This window comes from Nicotiana sylvestris, chromosome 3, assembly GCF_000393655.2.
Source record: "Nicotiana sylvestris chromosome 3, ASM39365v2, whole genome shotgun sequence".
Taxonomy (NCBI): Eukaryota; Viridiplantae; Streptophyta; class Magnoliopsida; order Solanales; family Solanaceae; genus Nicotiana; species Nicotiana sylvestris.
In genome coordinates this window covers 153069675-153089763 of record NC_091059.1, presented here as the reverse complement: position 1 = coordinate 153089763, position 20089 = coordinate 153069675, and the positions used below count along the sequence as shown (strand labels likewise).

Below are 20089 nucleotides of genomic sequence, written 5' to 3'. Positions count from 1 at the left end.
TATTAATTTGGTGTCGGGCACCGGATCGTCTGGATTCGATAGGAGTTGTAGTAGTGGAAGTCAAGCGGGATGAGTAATTGGGTGTTGCTCGGTGAATAATGTACCAGTTATGTTCTATCAAGTTTGCGTGGTGTGTGTTATTTGTTTCACCATGGGTGTAATGATTTGCTTTGGCTCCAGACATCAATTGAGCATGATTGTCGATTTCAAGCATAGTAACTTGAGGTGTTTCCTGTGGAGTAGTATTTGGATAGGAACGCGCGTTGCAGCAAAGCTATGTGGAAACATGACATTGTGGGTCAAATTTGTGTGTCCTGTTTCTATGATGTGAGACAGGGTCTCAGCCTTGTGTTGTGGCAGTACTGGTGAGTTTGAGGTACAACTCTCTCAGTTGAGTCATTTTCATGAATTGAGTATGTTCGAACTATTTCTTATCAGTGCACGTATTATGCAAGTTGTGGCTTAGGCATGTATTAATGTGTCATGTCACCTGAATAGTGTGTTTGGTCAAAAGAGATCGTTGAAATCATTAATGAATGCAAATGGATTCGATATCAGTATGTGTGATAGGTAAATATTTAGGTTCGTTCAAAATTTGCTATGGTAATTACTAGGAGAGAAATGACTTCATGAATGGTTGACATAGGAAATGGTTATGATTTATTGCGTGTTTCCTTTATCATTGGCAGTATGTGAAAGTGTTGTAATGAGGCTTTAGTTGTTAAGAGGTTTACTATCGATATTCGATTATTATGTGCAGCTACTGTGAATAGAAATTATCGTTCTGAGTGTCTGAGTTATGTGGTATATCATATAATTGCACCTGATGTTGCAGGTATGGGTTATTACAGTTGGTTCGGGCTTATTCTGAGTATGGATGTGAAGTTCTAATCTTGTGTATGATTTCGGAAGGTGCGGTGTGGTTCTATGGTTTATGGACTAGATGGATTGTGAAATTTCAGCTATGTTATGTTATCAGACCTATACGAGATAGGGTAGTGTGGGATTACCTACAGGTTTATGCTCGATAAGGTCATTCAGCTTTCGGTTGGCTTCTAGGACAACTCTGGGTACGCTCGAGGACGAGCGTTCGTTTAAGTTGGGGAGAATGTGACGACCCGACTCGTCGTCACATGAGTTACCGCCCTATTTCCCCCATTTTATGCTTCTTCATGTTTCGTTATCGGTATTCGGTGTGTTAGAGTTAAATCGGATTGGTTTTGATAAGAAATGAGACACTTAGTCTCTTTTAAGAAGGCTTAAGTTGGAAAAGTCAACCAGATGTTGACTTATGTGTTAGAGGGTTCGTATGTAAGTTCCAATGGTTCGGTTAGCTTCGAGAGATGATTTTTGACTTAGGAGAGTGATCGGAAGTGGTTTTGGAGGTACGGTGTAGAATTAGGCTTGAATTGGCGAAGTTAGTATTTTGGCGAATTCCAGTTGATAGGTGAGATTTTGATCCGAGGGTCGGAATGCAATTCCGAGAGTTGTTGTAGCTCCGTTAAGTGATTTGGGATATGTGTGCAAAATTTCAGGTCATTCGGACGTGGTTTGGTTGGGTTTTTTATCAAAAATGGAATTTGGAAGTTCTTGAGATTCATAGGCTTGAATTCTATGTGATTTGATGATTTTTGGTGTTAGTCGATGTGTTTTGATGATTGGAACAAGGTTGAATAATGTTTAGGATGCGTTGGTGCTTTTGGTTGAGGTCCCGGGGACCTCGGGCGTGTTTGGGTGAGTTTTGAGCGAGTACGGACACCCCGGAACTTAGCGCTGGCCTAGCGTTGACCGCGTCAAAGTGGCCGCGGCCGCGGTCACCGAAGACTGCAGGTTGCTGGTCCTACTTTGGAAGCTTATATCTTTTGATCCACAAGGAATTTTGAGGTGATTCAAAAACGAAAGGTGTAGCTCTTTGTGTCTAGTTTCCAGAAGGGTAAAGATAACGTAATTTGGACATCTGTAGAGAAAGTTATGGCCAAAATACAAAAGTCTATCCCTGCAGAGCAAGACCTGCACGACCGCGGTCGTTTTTGTGCGGACCGCGATCATTTTTGTGCGGTCAGCGGTGTTGGAATCTGAGGGGTACCCTATAAATACGAGGTTTTGGGTTTTATTTGATATTTTGACCTAGAGAGCTCGGATTTTGGCGATTTTTCGAAGGTTTTCCAATAAATTGGTCGGGGTAAGTGATTCTAACTCAGATTTGGTTAGAGTACATGAATCTATCACTGAATTCATCATTTAATACGTGATTTGAGATGGAATTTGGGAAGAAAATTGTGGAACCTTTCAAAAATGTAAAATGATGATTTGAAGGACCAAATGGTATCGGAATTGGATAATTTTGGTATGGTTAGACTCGTGAGGGTATGAAGATTCTGAAAATGTAAATTTTACCCGATTCTGAGATGTGGGCCCGGGGCTCGGGTTTTGCTAATTTCGAGATTTTTGATATTTTTTGAATGTTTTCGCTTGGGCTATGTTCCCTTAGCATATTGTGACCTACTCGTTCTGATTTTGGATAGAATCGACGCGCGTGGAGGCCAATTTGAGAGGCAAGGGCATAGCTAGCTAGAGTTTTGGCCAGTTTGAGGTGAGTAATTGATGTAAATGATGTCCTGAGGGTTTGAAACCCCGGAATTTCACATCGTAACGCTATATTGAGGTGACTTGCACGCCGGATAATGGGCGTGGGGTAGAGTACCGTTGGGGATTGCGACTTAGTCCGTCCCGAGAGATGTTTTTACCGTATTTTCTACTTGAACTAAATTGAGAATCATCCTTACTTGGATTTAATTGTTACATTTGGGCTTCTTGCTAATTATTTAAATCCTTAAGGGATTGACATCACTGTTTTCGCATACATGCATATCATTTGATCTCAGTCCAAGGTTTTAAATACTGTTTTGCAAACTCAGCTATCTTTCTAAGATTTGAAAACTTAAATGATATTTTTAAATGATATTTCGGGCTGAGAACTACTGTTTTACAAATGCCCAAGGGGCTTATGATGATTTCTGGACTGAGCATGGATCGGGCTGCGCATCGCAACAGTGTTATATTGATATTGAGGTCGAGAGCCTAGTTGATTACATTAATATTAAGGTCGAGAGTCTGGTTGATTACATTGATATTGAGGCCGAGAGCCTGGGTGATTATACTGAGATTGATATGAGGCCGAGGGCCTAGATTTGATGCCACGAGATAGCTTGTTATTGCGCTTGGGCTGTAGGAGCCCCTCCGGAGTCTGTACACACCCCCAGTGAGCGTCGTCGACGATAAATAAATATGGATGGCTCGGGTTGCACGCCGAAGTGGGTACCAGAGGGTACCGTCATATGCATTGCATTGCACTCATGCATTTATTCTTTATCTGCATTATCTGCCATAATGATTATGTGCTCTTATTTCATTGATTAGTTGCTTTGTACTGTTCTGAGCCTGAGGGGCTGATACTGTTCCGAGATACTGAGCCCGAGGGGCAGATTTCTAGTTATTATTTTGATACTGAACCCGAGGGACAGATTTCTACTTGTTGTTTTGATATTGAGCTCGAGGGGCAGATTTCTACTCGTCATTTTACTGCAAAATTACATGTTTTACCGGTTTAAAAGAAATTTCACATGATGCTTCACTGAATTATTATTTTAAATGATTTCACTGCTTCTGTATAGAATGTTGTGTGCCTTAACGTGTTTTCTTACCTTCAGTCATTATTTATATTTATTACTCACTGGGTCGGAGTACTCACATTACTCCCTGCACCATGTGTGCAGGTACAGGTATTCCTAAAGCATAGAGCGAGTTTTTCTGCAGTTCAGTTTTCATCGGAGTTATCGAGGTAGCTGCATGGCGTTCGCAGACCCGTTTTCTCCCTTATCTTCTGTCATTTATGATATCTTCAGACTTTGTTCCTAATTCCATACTTTGTAGAATTTTTAGTAAACTCTGTAGTAGCTCATGACTTGTGACATCCCGGTTAGGGCTGAGTTGTGTTGGATTTTCCGTATTTTATCTATACTTTCTGCTATTGGATATTATTAAACAATGTTTATACTATAATTGTGTTAATTAATTGTCTTAAAAGGATGAATTGGGTTGAATGACTGGTCTTGTCTTCATGAGAGGCGCCATCACGACCAGGTTCGAGAATTGGGTCGTGATATGTTGGACAAGCTTTATATTCATATTTAGTCAGTATTCGTTGTCGTCTTGCAATGTGTCCCATGGCCAAAAGTATGACATCATATATTCAGAGTCCCTTAGTTGCAAGTTGGTACGCAAGGATAGGTAAGACACTGGGTGCTGGTCTCGCTTCCCCAAGTTCGGGGCGTGACAATTTTATTGTCCACTATTTTGATTTTAATATCCGGGTGGACTTTGTACCTATTGCTTTTGATAGTTTTGAGAGTTTTCAGCACCATTTGCATTGCTCCATTGAAATCCTGGATGTTTTTGTGCTAATGGACTTCCAAAAGGATACGGCTTGTATCCGATGATATTGACTTGTTCATCATTTTGATTGGTTGCTTGACATTCGTGGTTTAGATGGTTTCCCCCACACAAGTTACAAGCCTCATATTGGCTTGGTTGTTGTGTATTTACCTGAAAGATTCAAATTTTTGTGCCAAAGAAACAATCTGTTATGTTAGTATATTTAAAGCATCCACCTGATTTACTGTAGCAGATTTCTTAATGATTACACGCTCAGATGGCCATTGTATGGCATTTTCAAAAATTTCATTAAGCAATTGCAATGCATCTTCTGTGATTTTTCCCATTATGGAACCTCCTGCAGCTGCATCTATTACATTTCTAGAAGATGGTTTCAAACCATGATAAAAAATGTACAACTGCATATGTTCAGGAATGTCATGATGTGGACATTTCCTTAACATTATTTTCAATCTTTTCCAAGCTTGATAAACTGACTCAGTGTTAGTCTACAAGAAGTTAGATATATCATGTCTTAACTTTGTTGTTTTAGCAGGGAAAAAATATTTATTTAAAAATTTCTGAGTCATTTGGTCTCATGTGGTAATAAACCCTTGCGGCAAACTTCGTAACCAAGTTTTGGCCTCTCCTTTTAAAGATAAAGGAAATAGCCTTAACTTAATTGCTTCAGGAGGTACTCCATTATACTTTGCGGTTTCAACCAATTCTAAAAAGTCAATTAAATGACTATGTGGATCTTCACTTAGATCACCAGTGAAAATGCAAGATTATTGAATTGTTTGAATCAGGGCTGTCCTGATTTCAAAGTTATTAGCTGCTACTGGAGGTTTCCTGACACTAGATTCACAGTTAAAGCGATCAGGTCTAGCATAATCCCTTAGGATTCTGTTTGCTGGTCTTGGTGCTACTTCATCAAACTGCTCCTCTACATGAGCTGGTGGTGGAATTTGTAGTGGATTGTTATCATCTTGTAATTGGTGCTCCATTCTGTTGCAAGTTATGTTTTGAGACGATATTTGTCCTTTCCTGCACAATCGCAAAGTTTTTTCAATTTCAGGATCATAATTAGCCAACTCTTTTGTAGAAGAGCAGGTCATAAACTATTTGAAATTAAAGTAAAATAAAGACAGTTCCTAAAATAGTAATAGATAATTTTTAAAAATAAATAAAAAAATAGTACGCAAATATTATAGTTAACTAAAATAATAAGTTGTAACTAACCATCAAAAGAAATAATATAATACTAATTATATTATATGAAAAAAAATTCAATAATAAATCAAGTATGCTGAAGGATTAAAGTACTATCACTTAAAAAAAGTTGAACAAAAATATTATTTTATAAAAATACATTAAAAGTAATAGTTATAATAATAGTAATATAGAATAGTACAAAGGATACGTTTAGAATTAGAATAATAAAACAAGTACTTACAATTTTAATAATAAAAATAATAAAATATACTAAACAAATTGACAAATAAAAAAATGAGATTGTGAATCATAAAACTAATATATTATACTATTATATAGATGTTAGTACTAACAATAATAATATAATAATAAAATATAAAATAAAATAGGTTGAAGTTTTTTATTTTTATTTTTTTATATATGCTTTTTTACAATATTATATAGAATTGCTCCTAATATTAATAACAATTATGATAGTAGTATTTAAGAGATAACATTTTGAAGGAAAAATTAACAATATAATAAATTCTCAAATTAGTAATAAAATAGTTAATCTGAAGTAGATGTGTGCCAATCCCCGGCAACGGCGCCAAAAATTTGACGAAGCTTGTGTGTATAGGATTTTCTGCTCGTACTCTGTCAAATAGTATAGTTATGATATCGTCCCACAGAGATTGGACAATCTAAACTACAGACTTGTAATATTTTGACTACTATTTGAGAGAACCAAATTGATGAAAGGTGTGTTTGAAATTATAAAATAAGACAAATTTCTTCTGAAAAGTTTATATTTAAAAGAGTTGAGAATCGTTGAATTCACTTGATATATCATTACAATAAAATCTCAGTTTTATACGTATTTCTCTAAAGAATAATTGCTTATTGCTAATACAATTATATTTTTACACTAAGAAATAAATAAATAATTAACACTCTGTGAGGTTATGTCAATTAATTGATTTAAAACTAGTGACAATTAAACTGAAATATCTTGCCTGAATTGTGCTCAAGTGTAGTAAAATCTTCGTGAGAATATTTTTACTAGAAAATCAATAATCTTGCCTTCAACAATTCCTCCGTGAGAATTAAAACTGAGGAAAGCAAGATTACAGACTTGAAATAACAATCTTACCAAAAATTACTTTCACTCTAATATTATATTCATTAGTTATTATATATTAATTTTGCTCTGTGAGAATTACAAAATTAATATAAGAATAACTTAGATATAAAATATTTAGATGTGATAAGAATTATTAAAAAATCATCATTCCAGCACAGTATGAAATGTAAATAGAGTTTCAGGGCAAGAATGTATTGAACTAAGATAGTATTATAATTATATCAAGTTTTATCAACTATCCCAACAAAAAGAAATTACTCCATTATGAAGTAAGAAAGGTAAAAAATACTTTCAAAAGACTAAGAATATTTTTACTACAAAGATAAAGACTAGAGGAAGAGACCAAGATTACTCTTCTCTTTCTCTTTAGAAACTTAGAAAAAATTAGATAGGAAATTGGATACAAAGTGGGATGCTCTTTCTTCTACAAACATATGCTTATTTATAGGAAAATTTCTGCAAGACCTTGGTGAGAATTTTCAAGATAATATCAATATATCATATGGCCTTGATGAGAAATTGACATGGCAATTTGTCATGAAATGTTTGTTAGAATTTGCAATAACTTTTATATCCCTTGACTTTGTGTAGTCTTAGATGAAATTGTCACGGATGTATCCTTCTTCTTTGAACTGTAGGTTATTTCTTTTTCTCTTTTTCCATGTATTCTTTTTCCTGGAAGAATTGTTAGAAAAGTGCGAGAATAGGATATAAATTGGTCATGTTTTATATCTAACATATTATATTTTTTTATTAAAATATAAGAATAATTTATATCCATCAGTAATTGTTTATACTGACCATGCTGCTCTCAGGTACCTAATTGAGAAAAGGGAGTCAAAGCCGCACCTTATTCGATGGGTGCTACTGCTGCAAGAATTTGACTTGGAAATCCGTGACCGAAAGGGAATGGAGAACCAAGTAGCTGATCACTTGTTTAGGCTGGAAGAAGTAGAGAAGAAGGTTGAGGTGGAAGAGATTGTGGAGACTTTACCAGATGAACAATTGTTGGCCACGAGCCTCAGAGCCTTGAGGGAATGCCATGGTATGCAGATATTGCAAATTACCTGGCAAGCGGTATTATCCCCTATGACCTCTCCTCTGTCCAAAAGAAAAAGTTCTTTCGTGACTGTCGTATGTATTATTGGGATGAGCCTTATCTGTTCAAGATTTGTGTTGATAACATGATCCGGAGATGTATCCCTGAGACAAACCAATCTTCTGTTTTGCAGGCTTGTCACGCATACTCATGATGGCCATTTCGAAGGAGTAAGGACAGCTGCGAAAGTGTTGGAGTCGGGCTTCTATTATCTGACATTTCAAAGATGCACACCTCTAGGTGAAGGGTTGTGATGAATGGCAACAGACCTGGAATATTTCTAGCCCACATGAGATGCCCATGAACCCAATTCAGGAAGTGTAAGTGTTTGACGTATGAGGAATCGATTTCATGGGCCATTTTGTCAGCTTATATGGCAACAAGTACATACTTGTAGCTGTGGACTATATGTCAAAATGGGTGGAAGCTGTGGCACTCCCTACAAATGATGCAAAGAGAGTCATTGGTTTTTGAGAAAGAATATATTCACTCGGTTTGGCATTCCAATGGCAATAATCAGTGATGGAGGCACTCACTTCTGCAATCGAGCTTTCACAAAGTTGTTTAAAAAATACAGTGTTCGCCATAAGGTTGCCACCCTATATCACCCACAAACAAGCGGGCAAGTGGAGGTGTCGAACCGAGAGATAAAGAGTGTTTTGACAAAGACCGTTAATGCTACAAGAACGGATTGGGCAAGAAAGCTAGATGTTGCACTCTTGGCCTATCGTACTGCTTTTAAAACCCCAATTGACATATCTCTATATAAACTGGTGTTTGGAAATGCGTGTCACTTACCCGTGGAGTGGGAACATAGAGCTTTGTAGGCATTAAGGCAGCTGAATCTAGACATAGAAATAGCGGGTACACGTAGAATCACAGAATTTCACGAGCTTGATGAGTTCCGGCAACCATAATTTTGAAAGTAAAAGGCTATATAAGGAGAGAATGAAGATGATGCATGACAAAAATATTCTTGAGTAAAATTTTAAACCTGGAGATATTGTATTGCCATACGATTCGAGATTGAAGTTGTTTCCGGGCAAGTTGAAGTCAAGATGGTCAGGACCATTTCGTGTGGTAGAGATGTATCCCGCCGGAGCTGTAGAAATTGCATCAGAAGATGGCTCCCGCAAGTTCAAAGTTAACAGGCAAAGGTCAAATCATTATCAAGGCATGGTTGAAGAATATAAATTGATCTCAACTATGTACTTGAAGGATCCTTGATAAAGGATAGCCCAAGTTGTGTCGTGATGTTAAATCAGGTGCTTCGTAGGAGGCAACCTATTGTAATAGTGTAATTCATTGTGCCGCGACGTTAAATCAAGCGCTTGTCGGGAGGCAACCCAATTTTCTTGTTTTCATCTAGTTGTCATTTAGTTAAAAGAAAAAAAAGGAACGTGGGGCGGCAGCAAAATGAAGCTAGCTTCGCGAGACCGAGACCAAGAATGTTAAGGAGAAAACTTTTAGGGATAGTGAAGTGTGTCTCGCTTCGCAAGACCGAGACCGGGCATAACTGAACCAGGTAAAAGGGCGCGTCTCCAGGTCGCGCATTACGCGGTCCTAGCACGACCCCAGGTAATTTCTTAATTTTTTTTCTTGTCTATTTTTTTGTTTTCTAGTCAGTTTATTAAAAAATCCTCTCTCGTTCCCTTAGGTCATGACACTATTAGAAAATTGAACCAAATGAAGCTTAACAAAAGTTGTGCACATAAAGTGTTCGATAATTTGTTCGAATGAATTTTTTTGGTGAGGTTTAGTGAAATCTGAGTAGCTAACCTACCTTTATTGGCAATAAGAACATATCTTAGGTGTGGGGTAGCCGTTGGGTGTCTTATGAACTTCAATTGTGCTCTTTCAAAGACAAGTATCATTCGCGGCCAACTTAGGCATAACTAAGGTGTGCATTACCCACATGTTTTTGAATTGTGCTAATTAACATGGAATAACTATCAAGTTACAGACTGATGTACATGGGCTCCAGACAATTGATTTGAGTGCTACTGATGGCATTATTGTAGAGGAGCCAGGACTAGCCGATGTGACCGTGGTTCACTACCGGTCCTCATCTCGACCAGAGTGATTTTGAAGGAGTTTCTGACATCCACTCTACTTTTGATCTTGCTTATTTGTATTTCTGTGATATTGCGCAACTGAGGACAGTGCACATTCTTAGGTGTGGGGTGGGGTGTCAGGCTTTAATTTTTGTGGTATGTGTCAATGTAATTGTATAATTATAGTAGTTTTTTTGTAGTGGCTAAATCCCGGGTTTTCTTTAAACCATAGTTCTTTCCCGAGGATGCCATTTTCTTGAACCGGGTAGATCTTTTTTTTCAAACTTTGTAAAGAATTATGGACTTTTCCCGAAGTTGGATTACCTAGGCAGTTTTCTTGAGGGATTAAAGTCTAAAGAAAAATGCAAAAAGATTTTTTTATTTCTCTTTTATTTTGTTTTATGGTTGAACTAACAATGGAATTGGAAGAAGCTTGTGTAATTTGTGCTTTTGACATATTTTATATCGAAGCATAGGTCTGGAGCATTTGAACTAAGTACTTTCTTCATGAACTCTATAATTACATGCTTTGACAATATGTGTAACTATTTTTGACACTGAGGCTCATCTCTAGAATCTTGTGATTAATTTCTATGTATTGAAAGCTTATGATGATTGTGCTAGTTGCTTTAACTCGAGTGTCTGGTCCGAGCCATCCTAAGTGAGTCATGTGCATTGTGTGAGGTGAGACTTTATTGTATTATGTGCCATCCTTGTAAGTCTAGAACTTGCCCCGTGTGTGAGTCAAAGCGAAATGATTAAGTCTTGTAAGTTTGGGAAGTGATATAGGCTTTCTTTGATTGACTAGTTAGCCTATTTGCCTACCAATACTAATATTATCCGTAGTCACCCCTTTTGAGCTTGTAGACCCTTTCTTTGGCAACCACATTACAAGACAGATCTCTTTTGTTCTGAATCAAATTTTGTTGAACCTTTACCTCCGAAAGCACTTAAGTAACTAGAAGAGTAAAGAAAGAGAGTGGGTAGCTTTTGAGTGCCACCATAGAAAGGCCGAAAAGGTGCACATTTGTACAAATAAGAAAAAGTACTAGCCGAAAATACCAAATTGAAGAGAGTGGGAAAAAAAGAATAACACCTCTCATATAGGTCTGGGCTAGTAAATATTTATATATTGATGTGCTTAATGAAGAAGGGCCTAAATGTGTATGATTTCATGGCAAGACATTGAATTAGTCATGACAAGGAGGTGCTTAAAAGTGAAGTGTAGTGTATTAAAAGCTTAGGAGGGTTAGTCACTATTTTCTCAAATATATCCTACCCTTCCCTTAGCCTACATTACAACATATAAAGTCCTACTTGATCCTTGACTTTACGCGCTTAAATTAGTATAGACTTACACTAAGGGCAAGCATATGGTATTAAATTGGGTGGCATAAGAGTTTCTTTGTGAGAGTGAGAGAATTCTTTCTATATTTGAGTCCTTAAACTATACTTGAACTTATATTGAGTGTGTGGACTACTTTCTCTCTTTGGTTTGTTCGTGTGGACACATGATTTGTAAAGGATTGGTAGAGACCTTGATTTTTAAGTGGCACAAGAAGTGAGTCATAGTGTAGAATACATTAGAGTCAAGTTTTGAGGCGAGGATGTTAGAAAGAGCCACATGAGTATTTTAGATGATCTTGGCCTGGGTTTAAAACATGAAGAAAGATATGAAGAGTGCATATGATGGGTTCTAAGCATTGATATAAACCATTGTCATTGGTGTGATGCTTGAGTATGTTTTGAAAGGTGTTTCTTGCTTATGTGCTTACTTTTAAGTTGCTCGAGGATGAACAAGAGTTTAAGTGTGGGGTGGTGATAAGGATGAAAAGTGCATGTTTTGAGTATGTTTGTGTGTTATTTCGTGTGTGAGTTTGCGGGAGTTCACATTACTTTTGAAGTGAAAATATGCTCATTACGTGTTTCTTATGTGTAGGAATAAACTTGCACGGAAAAGGATCAAATGGAAGAAAAAATTGGTGAAAAAAGAGCTGAAGAGAAAAGCCTCGGACAGCGTTGCAAGGTTCACTTAGCCAGACCGGGACCGAAGCAGAAAAAATCAGAAAAGTCTCGGACAGCAAAGTGAGGGTCACTTCTCCAGACCGGGACCGGAGCAGAAAAACTCAGCTTTTCCAATCTGAATTAGGAGAAGCCAATTCGGCCCAACTCAACCCCATACCATATAAATATGAAAGTTAGCCACTCTTTGAGGGGAGAGAAGACTTTGGAGAGGTAAGAACACGCATGGAGCAAGGAGAAGGATTCAACTTCACGTTTGTTCCTCTTTCTTCCTAATTTTCCATTGTTATGAATTCTAATCTTGTATTTGTGCAAATAATTATGAGGAGCTAAATTTCCATCTAGGGTTTGATGGAACCTCTTGAAGTATGACTTTTTCACTACGTTTAATATGAATTTGCCATTTACTTTTCTCTATTTGTTCAACTATATGATTATTATGGTTGATTGAAGAGCCCTCAATTGACTGTGCTTATTTAGTGTGTATTACTTGGAAAAGGTACATATTTAAGTAATTGTTGAACAACATCACTCCTAACGTATATGAGGGATCGATACGGAGGGTTTAAAGGTGTGATTAGTATAACGAAACTTTGGTGCGATCTTAGTAAGCGTTAAACTAGTGTCAACTAGCGTAGTTCGGTAGAATACGTCTAGTAAATTGTTGTATTTGCTCGGAAAAGAATTACGATACCTAAATTACTCACGATTTAGAGAATATCTAGGCGAATTTAAATGAGACGTGGCGGGGAGGATTCTGACGAGAGGGGAAATCGTAACCCTAGACCTTTCCAATCTTGTCTACAATATTTGCTTTGTTTGTATCAAAATTACTGCTTTTTAATTACCTTGCTTTTAGTTAGTAAACAATCAACTCATTATTCAATATTTTTGAAGGTTGATTACTTGAATTTTTGCGAAACTAGTGATTGTGATTAGTAGGTTAATTCCTTGTGGAATTCGATTCCGAACTTGTAAACCGGATTATATTTACAACGACCGCTAAACCTCTTAGGAAGCATAATTGGGTGTGATCAACTGTCTGTATACAAAATTTAAAACCGAACAAAAGAAGACAGACACAGACATAATAAGAACTCGACAAGCTCTGCTTAAGAACATCATTTTCTTTTTGCTAATTAAATGACTATGATGGCTGTCTGGTCTACTCTAGTTGCATGCCTAATTTTTGTTTGGTATTGAAGTTCCTTTTGTACCAAATAGGAGTACCAGTTTTTCTTTTCAACCCCTTAACTCGAATCTCATACTTACTAGTTGGAGGTGAAGGTGGTGTGGTTTAATCAACAGATAGGGATAACTGCTTAAGATAGAAACTTTTAAAATGCTATTGATAAAGCGAGCCTTAGTAAATCTTAATAGAGAGAACACAATTGGTTATTTTCTATTTTACTTCATCAGTAGAAAAAAAAGGTAACAAACAATTGTTTTGGTTCGAAAGATAATGCACTTTTCCCGTTTTAATCTTCGTGTTCTTCAACTTAACATCCAATTTGACATTTGATTGAAAAAGATGTGTGATTTCTGTCCCTGAAGCTAACAGGCCTTAGCTTTTTTTTTTTTTTTTTAAGAGCAAGAAGGGGTACTTCTGTGGTTTGAGAAAGCCAAAAGACTATTAAAGTTCTTAACATTAAAGTTAAGATTTAGATTCTATTGGTTCAAATATTAAAGTTCTTAACATTGAATCCATTGTATTTTTAAAGTTATGGGTTCAGACCTACCATTTGTTGCAATTTTAATGAATTTTTACACATAAATTTATACTTCGTGTCGAAAGTACTGGGTTCAGATGAACCCTGTGACAAAACTCTACATCTGCCCCGGCAAGAATTAAAATGCAACTTTGGTCTCTTATATTATTTTTTTGTCTTTTTAAGATGAGAGTCTCCTGGAAACAGCTTTTCTACCCCTCAGGATAGAGGTAAGATCTGCGTACATACTACTTTCCCCAGATCTCACAAGTGGGATTACACTGGGCCGTTATTGTTGTTGGTCTCTTATATTATTTTCTATTTTTCAGGGAAAAAATATACTCTAATTACACACATTACATTTTCTTCAACTTAGTTCCAAGTCCATTACTTTGAAAAATATTAACAAGAAGTCGTCCAAAGGACATCTAAAATTCCGAGTATGACGATGGCAACATAAAGAGGTGGATTTTATATAAAATGAAAGTCAAATACCTAGAAATTCCCATTTCTCTGTGTTCTTCTTTTGTTACTTCTTCTTCATCACTGAGTATAAATAAAATAAATTGGAGGCAATAGGGAAAATAAATCTGGTAAGGACACGGCCGACCCTCAACAACTCAATTAAAAACTGTCATAAAATAACAGTCCACAAATTTAGGTCAAGGGTGGAGCACTAGTTTTTTCTTATTGTTTTCGCATCCAATGACGCAGCAAAACTTAGAAAACTCATGTCACGCTGGAACAAAACTTCCTTCCTCCATTACAAATATTAATTATTTTAAAAACTTAAATTTATTTTAGAATATTAAGCATTTTAGAGAAATAAATAATCATTTATTACTCCAATTATGTTTTATCCTCATTGCTCCAATAGAAGAGTGCTAACAGACTTTTTAAGGGAGAGGGAAAAAATTTAAACAAATTCTAATGATTTGGTATTTGTATGAAAGTATTATTATATTGGTCAAAATCTGACCGTCACGACCGAACCAATCAATGTCCCGTCTAAGAAATCGGTCAGTGAAAGATAACATAGTCCACTTTGCACCCTTTTCCCGACATCCGTCAAGTCGGAAGGAGCAGCGCCTAAAGGGACGACCAAGACACATTGGAGGCAGGCGAGCGTCGGACCAAGCAAAGAGTAAGGGTGCCTTGACTATATATAGTAAGGAAAAACCTTCGATTAGGGAGCTCCCTCCTTTCTCTCTCCGAAGTTCTCTTCTAACATTCTTGATAGGAAAGAAGCAATCTATAGAGGAATATGTAAAGCTATCTTCCCATCGATCGATGGGAGACACAATATAGAATTTCAATAAGATCATTTACATCTCTTTCATCTTATACACGATCCATGCCATTAGCTCTTTGATATGGGATTAATTATGTCTGACTAAGATTTACCCCTTCATCTTTGATTGATTTGTTCAAAAAAGTTTCGATATCTTTTGAGTCAAACAATTATAAGGATGAAATTATCATAGTACCTAATAAGCCCTTGGATTAATTGATAGTTTAAAATTAGAAACCCAAAAATTTGTGGACGAACCAAAATGCTTGAGGGTGCTAGATACATTGAGCGTAGACATATTCCTCTAACTCTGATATTAATACGAATATTTAAAAAACATATAATATGGGTAAGATCGTAACAGGACCTAAAAAGCTCCTGAATTAATTGATGGTTCAAAATTAGAAACCCAAAAAAATGAGTAGAAAACCAAAAAAAACTGGAGTGTGCCAGATACATTGAACCTGGACATACGCATTTTGGGGCTATATAGGACTCCTGTAACTCAACAATATGCCTCACAAATTTATCACCTTTGTATTTCTGTTTCTATTGCCTCAGTGTTAATAGCAAATTTTATAGTTGCACCATTTTCTCAACTACTATTTCTTTCAATATGTTTTCGACAATTGCTGTGCCTTCCAACCAAACAAAGCCTCATCACCGTGAGGTCTCCACCGTACCGGAGAGCGAGATACTCAGGCGAAGAAATGAGGAGTTGGAGAAAGAATTGAAAAAGAGCTTTGAGAGAGAAGAGAAAATGAAGCAGGAATTGCACAAAACATGGGAAAGGCTAAGGGTTGCGGAGGAGGCTGAGGAGCGTCTTTGCTCCCAGCTGGGTGAACTTGAGGCCGAGGCTGTCGATCAGGCTCGGACCTACAGGACACATGTCGTCCAGTTGATGGATCAACTCTCTTTGGCACAAAAACTTCTCGAATCAGCTTCCATTACCGTCCCTAATTCCCAATGATCGTAGGGGAAATTGGAAGAGCATAATCCACCGAAAGCATTGGCTGTTGCTTTTCAGTTTTCTGGTGTGTGGGTGTTTTATTTCTTCATCACTGATTTTTTTCTTTTTCCGATTGACATAGATAGCCTTTTTCTGGAAAATTCATTTGATGTTTGATATATGGCTGTTGTGTATTGTTGGCGGCCGGTTTTTATTGTGAGGTTGGTTTCTGGCTCCATGTAAATAACAAGATCGATGTAACATTAGGAACTAAGAATTGTGGAGTATAATGACCTTTTTCTTCTTCTCTTCTTTTTTAGAGGTGTAATCTGGGGAATTTTGTGTACTTTTAGATTATGTTATTTTCTCTTGATCTATTTTCTTCCATTCTCTTCTCCTCAATTCCGCGATAATGGTAAACCTTATGCCCGGGCGGAAAAGGTCTGTATTGCCAAAACAATAATTTCACCTCTTAATTGGTGTGAGTTATGAAACGAAAGGCAGTAAATAGCGATGGTGCTCGTTATATACTATCGCATTGTTGCTATTGATTTCAATGGAAAGCTATATGGAATTTTGGTAACGGGAAAGAGCAATTCCTGGCCCTTCTTGGCGAGTAGGGGTGTCAAACGGGCGGGTTGGGTCGGTTCGGATATGAGCGGGTCAAAACGGATAAATTATCCGAACCGACCCAACAGATAGAAAACATGTTTATCTAGCGGATAATATGGATATTCATATTATATATGGCTTCTTAGTGAGAGAATTCCTAGTCTTCCAAACTTGAGGAATAGGTTTTTCAAATGTAAAATTTAAACACATTAGTTATCCATTGGTTATCCATTTGGTTAATCATTTTCTAAGTGAATAATATGGTTCTTTATCCATATTCAATCCGTTTTTAAATGGTTCATTATCTAATCCATTTTTGTATGGATAACTGTTTTTTTTAAACTATTTTGCTACCTCTATTGGCGAGCTTGAATATTAGGAAGTTGTCAAAAGCTTTCTCCCTCTATAGTGTTTCGCAAGTTAGTTACTTTACAAAAGGGATTTAAGTTACTTAGTTACCACATTTATTTTATGTTGCCAATTAAGTTTATTATATAGAATTACCTGCAGCACAGTTATGTTGTCTTTTAAATGCGCTGATTATGCAAATATATTTTTATACCATCAATATATAAAACTTAAAATCGAACAAAAGAAGATGACACAGATGTAATAAGAACTCGACAAGCTCTGCTTAAGAACATCATTTTCTTTTCACTAATTAAATGACTATGATTCTGTCTGGTCTACTCTAGCTAGTTGCATGCCTAATTATTGCTTGGCATTGAAGTCCCTTTGCTAATCCTTTTTTACCATACTTATCAGTTGGAGGTAAAGGTGGTTTAGTGGGCATTTGGACATAAAGAATTGTAAAATTTCAAAAAAAAAAAAAAATTTAAGTGAAAATGGTATTTGAAAATTAGAGTTGTGTTTAGACATAAATATAATTTTGGGTTGTTTTTGAAGTTTTGTGAGCGATCTGAGTAAAAATTTTGAAAAACAGCTTTTTAGAGTTTTTCAAATTTTTGAAAAAATTCCAAAATTCATCTTCAAGTGAAAATTGGAAATTTAAAGTGAAAAAATTCTTATGCGGCTCTTAATCAACAGATAGGATCTAGTAACTGCTTAAGATAAAAACCCTTAAAATGTTATTGTTAAAGTGTACCTTAGTAAATCTTAATAGATCGAGAGAACAATTGGTTATTTTCTGTTTTAGTTCATCAATAGGACAAAGGGGGAACAAACAATGTTTTGGTTCGAATGATAGTGCATTTTTCCAGTTTTAATCCTCGTCTTCTTCAACTTAATTAACATTTAATTTGACGTTTGATTGAAGAAGATGTGTGATTTATGTCCCTAAGCTAACAGACCTTAGTTTCTTATTTTTAAGAGCAAGAAGGGGTATTTCTGTGATTTGAGAAAGCCAAGAGACGGGGCAAGAATTGAAATGCAACCGAGCTAGAGTTCCAAAATTTTGGTCTGTTGTTTTAATTTTTATTTACACGGTCTAAATTTTCTTCAACTTAGTGCCAAATCCATTTCTTTGCAAAATATTAGCAAGAAGTCGTCCAAAGGACATCTAAAATGCCGACTATGACGATGGCAACATAAAGAGGTGGATTTCATATAAAATGAAAGTCAAATACCTAGAAATTCCTATTTCTCTGTGTTCTTCTTTTGTTACTTCTTCTTCGTAACTGAATATAAATAAAATAAATTGGAGGCAATAGGGAAAATAAATCTGGAAAGGAAACGGCCGACCCTCAACATCGCAATTAAAAAATGACATAAAATAACAGTCGACAAATTTAAGTCAAGGGTGGAGCACTAGCATTTTCTTATTGTTTTCACATCCAATGACGCAACAAAACGTAGACAAGTCATGTAACGCTGGAAAAAAAAACTTCCCTTCCTGCATTCCAAATATTAATTATTTTGAAAATTTTAATTTAGTTTAGAATATTAAGGGCCCGTTTTGCCATAAGAAATTTTTTACTTTTTCGAATTTTTTTTTTTTACTTTTTTTTCGAAATTAGTGTTTGTCCATGAAAATTTCAAATTTCACCTTGAAATTGAATTTTGAAATTTTTCGAAAATTTGAAAACTCCAAAATTTGTTTTTCAAAAAAATTTACTTCAAATCACTCACAAAAATTCAAAAACAGTTCTAGATTGTATTCATGTCCAAACACAGCTCTAATTTTCAAATATTATTTTCACTTTAAAAAAAATCACTTTTATTCTGGAACTTTACAATTCTTATGTCCAAACCACCGCTAAGTATTTAGAGAAATAAGGAATCATATTTACTCCACTTATTTTTTCTATTTTTTTAAGTGTTAACAGACTTTTTACGGGAGAGGAAAAAGAAATTAAACAAATTCTAATGATTTGGTATTTGTATGAAGATCTTATAAGACAGATAATAAGGATAAAATTATCATATTACCTAATAAGCCCTGAATTAATTGATAGTTTAAAATTAGAAACCCAAAAAATTGTGTACAAACCAAAAGGCTTCGGGGTGCTAGATACATTGAGCGTAGACATATTCCTCTAACTCTGATGTTTTAATATATTTACGATTTACGAATATGTAAAAAGCATATAATATGGGTAAGATCGTAACAGGACCTAATAAGCTCCTGAATTAATTAATTAATGGTTCAAAAATTAGAAACCCAAAAAACAAAAACAAAAATGAAGGACGCTAGATACATTGAACCTGGACATACTCATTATGGGGCTATATAGGGCTCCTGTAACTTAACAATATTCCTCACAAACTAATCACCAATTTGCATTTCTGTTTCTATTGCCTCAGTTTTAATAGTAGCAATTTTTTTTATAGTTCCACCATTTTCTCAACTACTATTCCTTTCAACATGTTTTCGACAATTGCTGTGCCTTCCAACCAAACAAAGCCTCATCACCGTGACATCTCCGCCGTGCCGGAGAGCGAGGTGCTCAGAAGAAGAAATGAGGAGTTGGAGAATGAATTAAAAAAGAGCATTGAGAGAGAAGAGAAAATGAAGCAGGAATTGCACAAAACATGGGAAAGGCTGAGGGTGGCGGAGGAGGCTGAGGAGCGACTTTGCTCCCAGCTCGGTGAACTTGAGGCCGAGGCTGTAGATCAGGCTCGGACTTACAGGACACGTGTCGTCCAGTTGATGGATCAACTCTCTCTGGCACAAAAACTTGTCGAATCAGCTTCCGCTACCGCTCCCGATTCCCAATGATTGTAGGAGAAATTGGCAGCTCATGCCTGTAACGTTATGCACCTAAGCCTTGGCTATTCGTTTTCAGTTTTCTGGTGTGTGGGTGTTTAATTTCTTCATCACTGATTTTTTTTTATTTTCCGATTGACATAGATAGCCCTTTATTTTATTCATTTGATGTTTGATATATGGCTGTTGTGTATTGGTGGCGGCCTGTTTGTATTGTGGGGTTGGTTTTTGGCTCCATGTAAATGACGATATGTAAGATTAGGAACTCAGATTTGTGGTGTATTGTATATTGACCTTTTTTTCCTTTTTCTTTTTATTTTTCCGAGGTGTTATGGTGATTTTTGTGTTCATTTAGATTATGTTGTTTTCTCTTGATCTATATTCTTCTATAATTTCTTTCATGTCCTCAATTCTG

General features: G+C 36.1%; 1 protein-coding gene and 1 non-coding gene across 2 annotated transcripts; both read left to right on the top strand.

The window, feature by feature from the left end:
- The first annotated feature begins 4869 nt into the window (after positions 1-4869).
- On the top strand, positions 4870-4976 carry LOC138888804 (small nucleolar RNA R71). The gene has a single exon (XR_011406383.1). It is a non-coding gene; the product is annotated as a small nucleolar RNA R71 (small nucleolar RNA).
- A 14234-nt stretch (positions 4977-19210) lies between these two features.
- On the top strand, positions 19211-20049 carry LOC104224862 (protein RESPONSE TO LOW SULFUR 3-like). The gene has a single exon (XM_009776578.2). The coding sequence runs from the start codon at positions 19333-19335 to the stop codon at positions 19684-19686; it is 354 nt and encodes a 117-aa protein (XP_009774880.1). The 5' UTR covers positions 19211-19332; the 3' UTR covers positions 19687-20049.
- Positions 20050-20089: the final 40 nt, after the last annotated feature.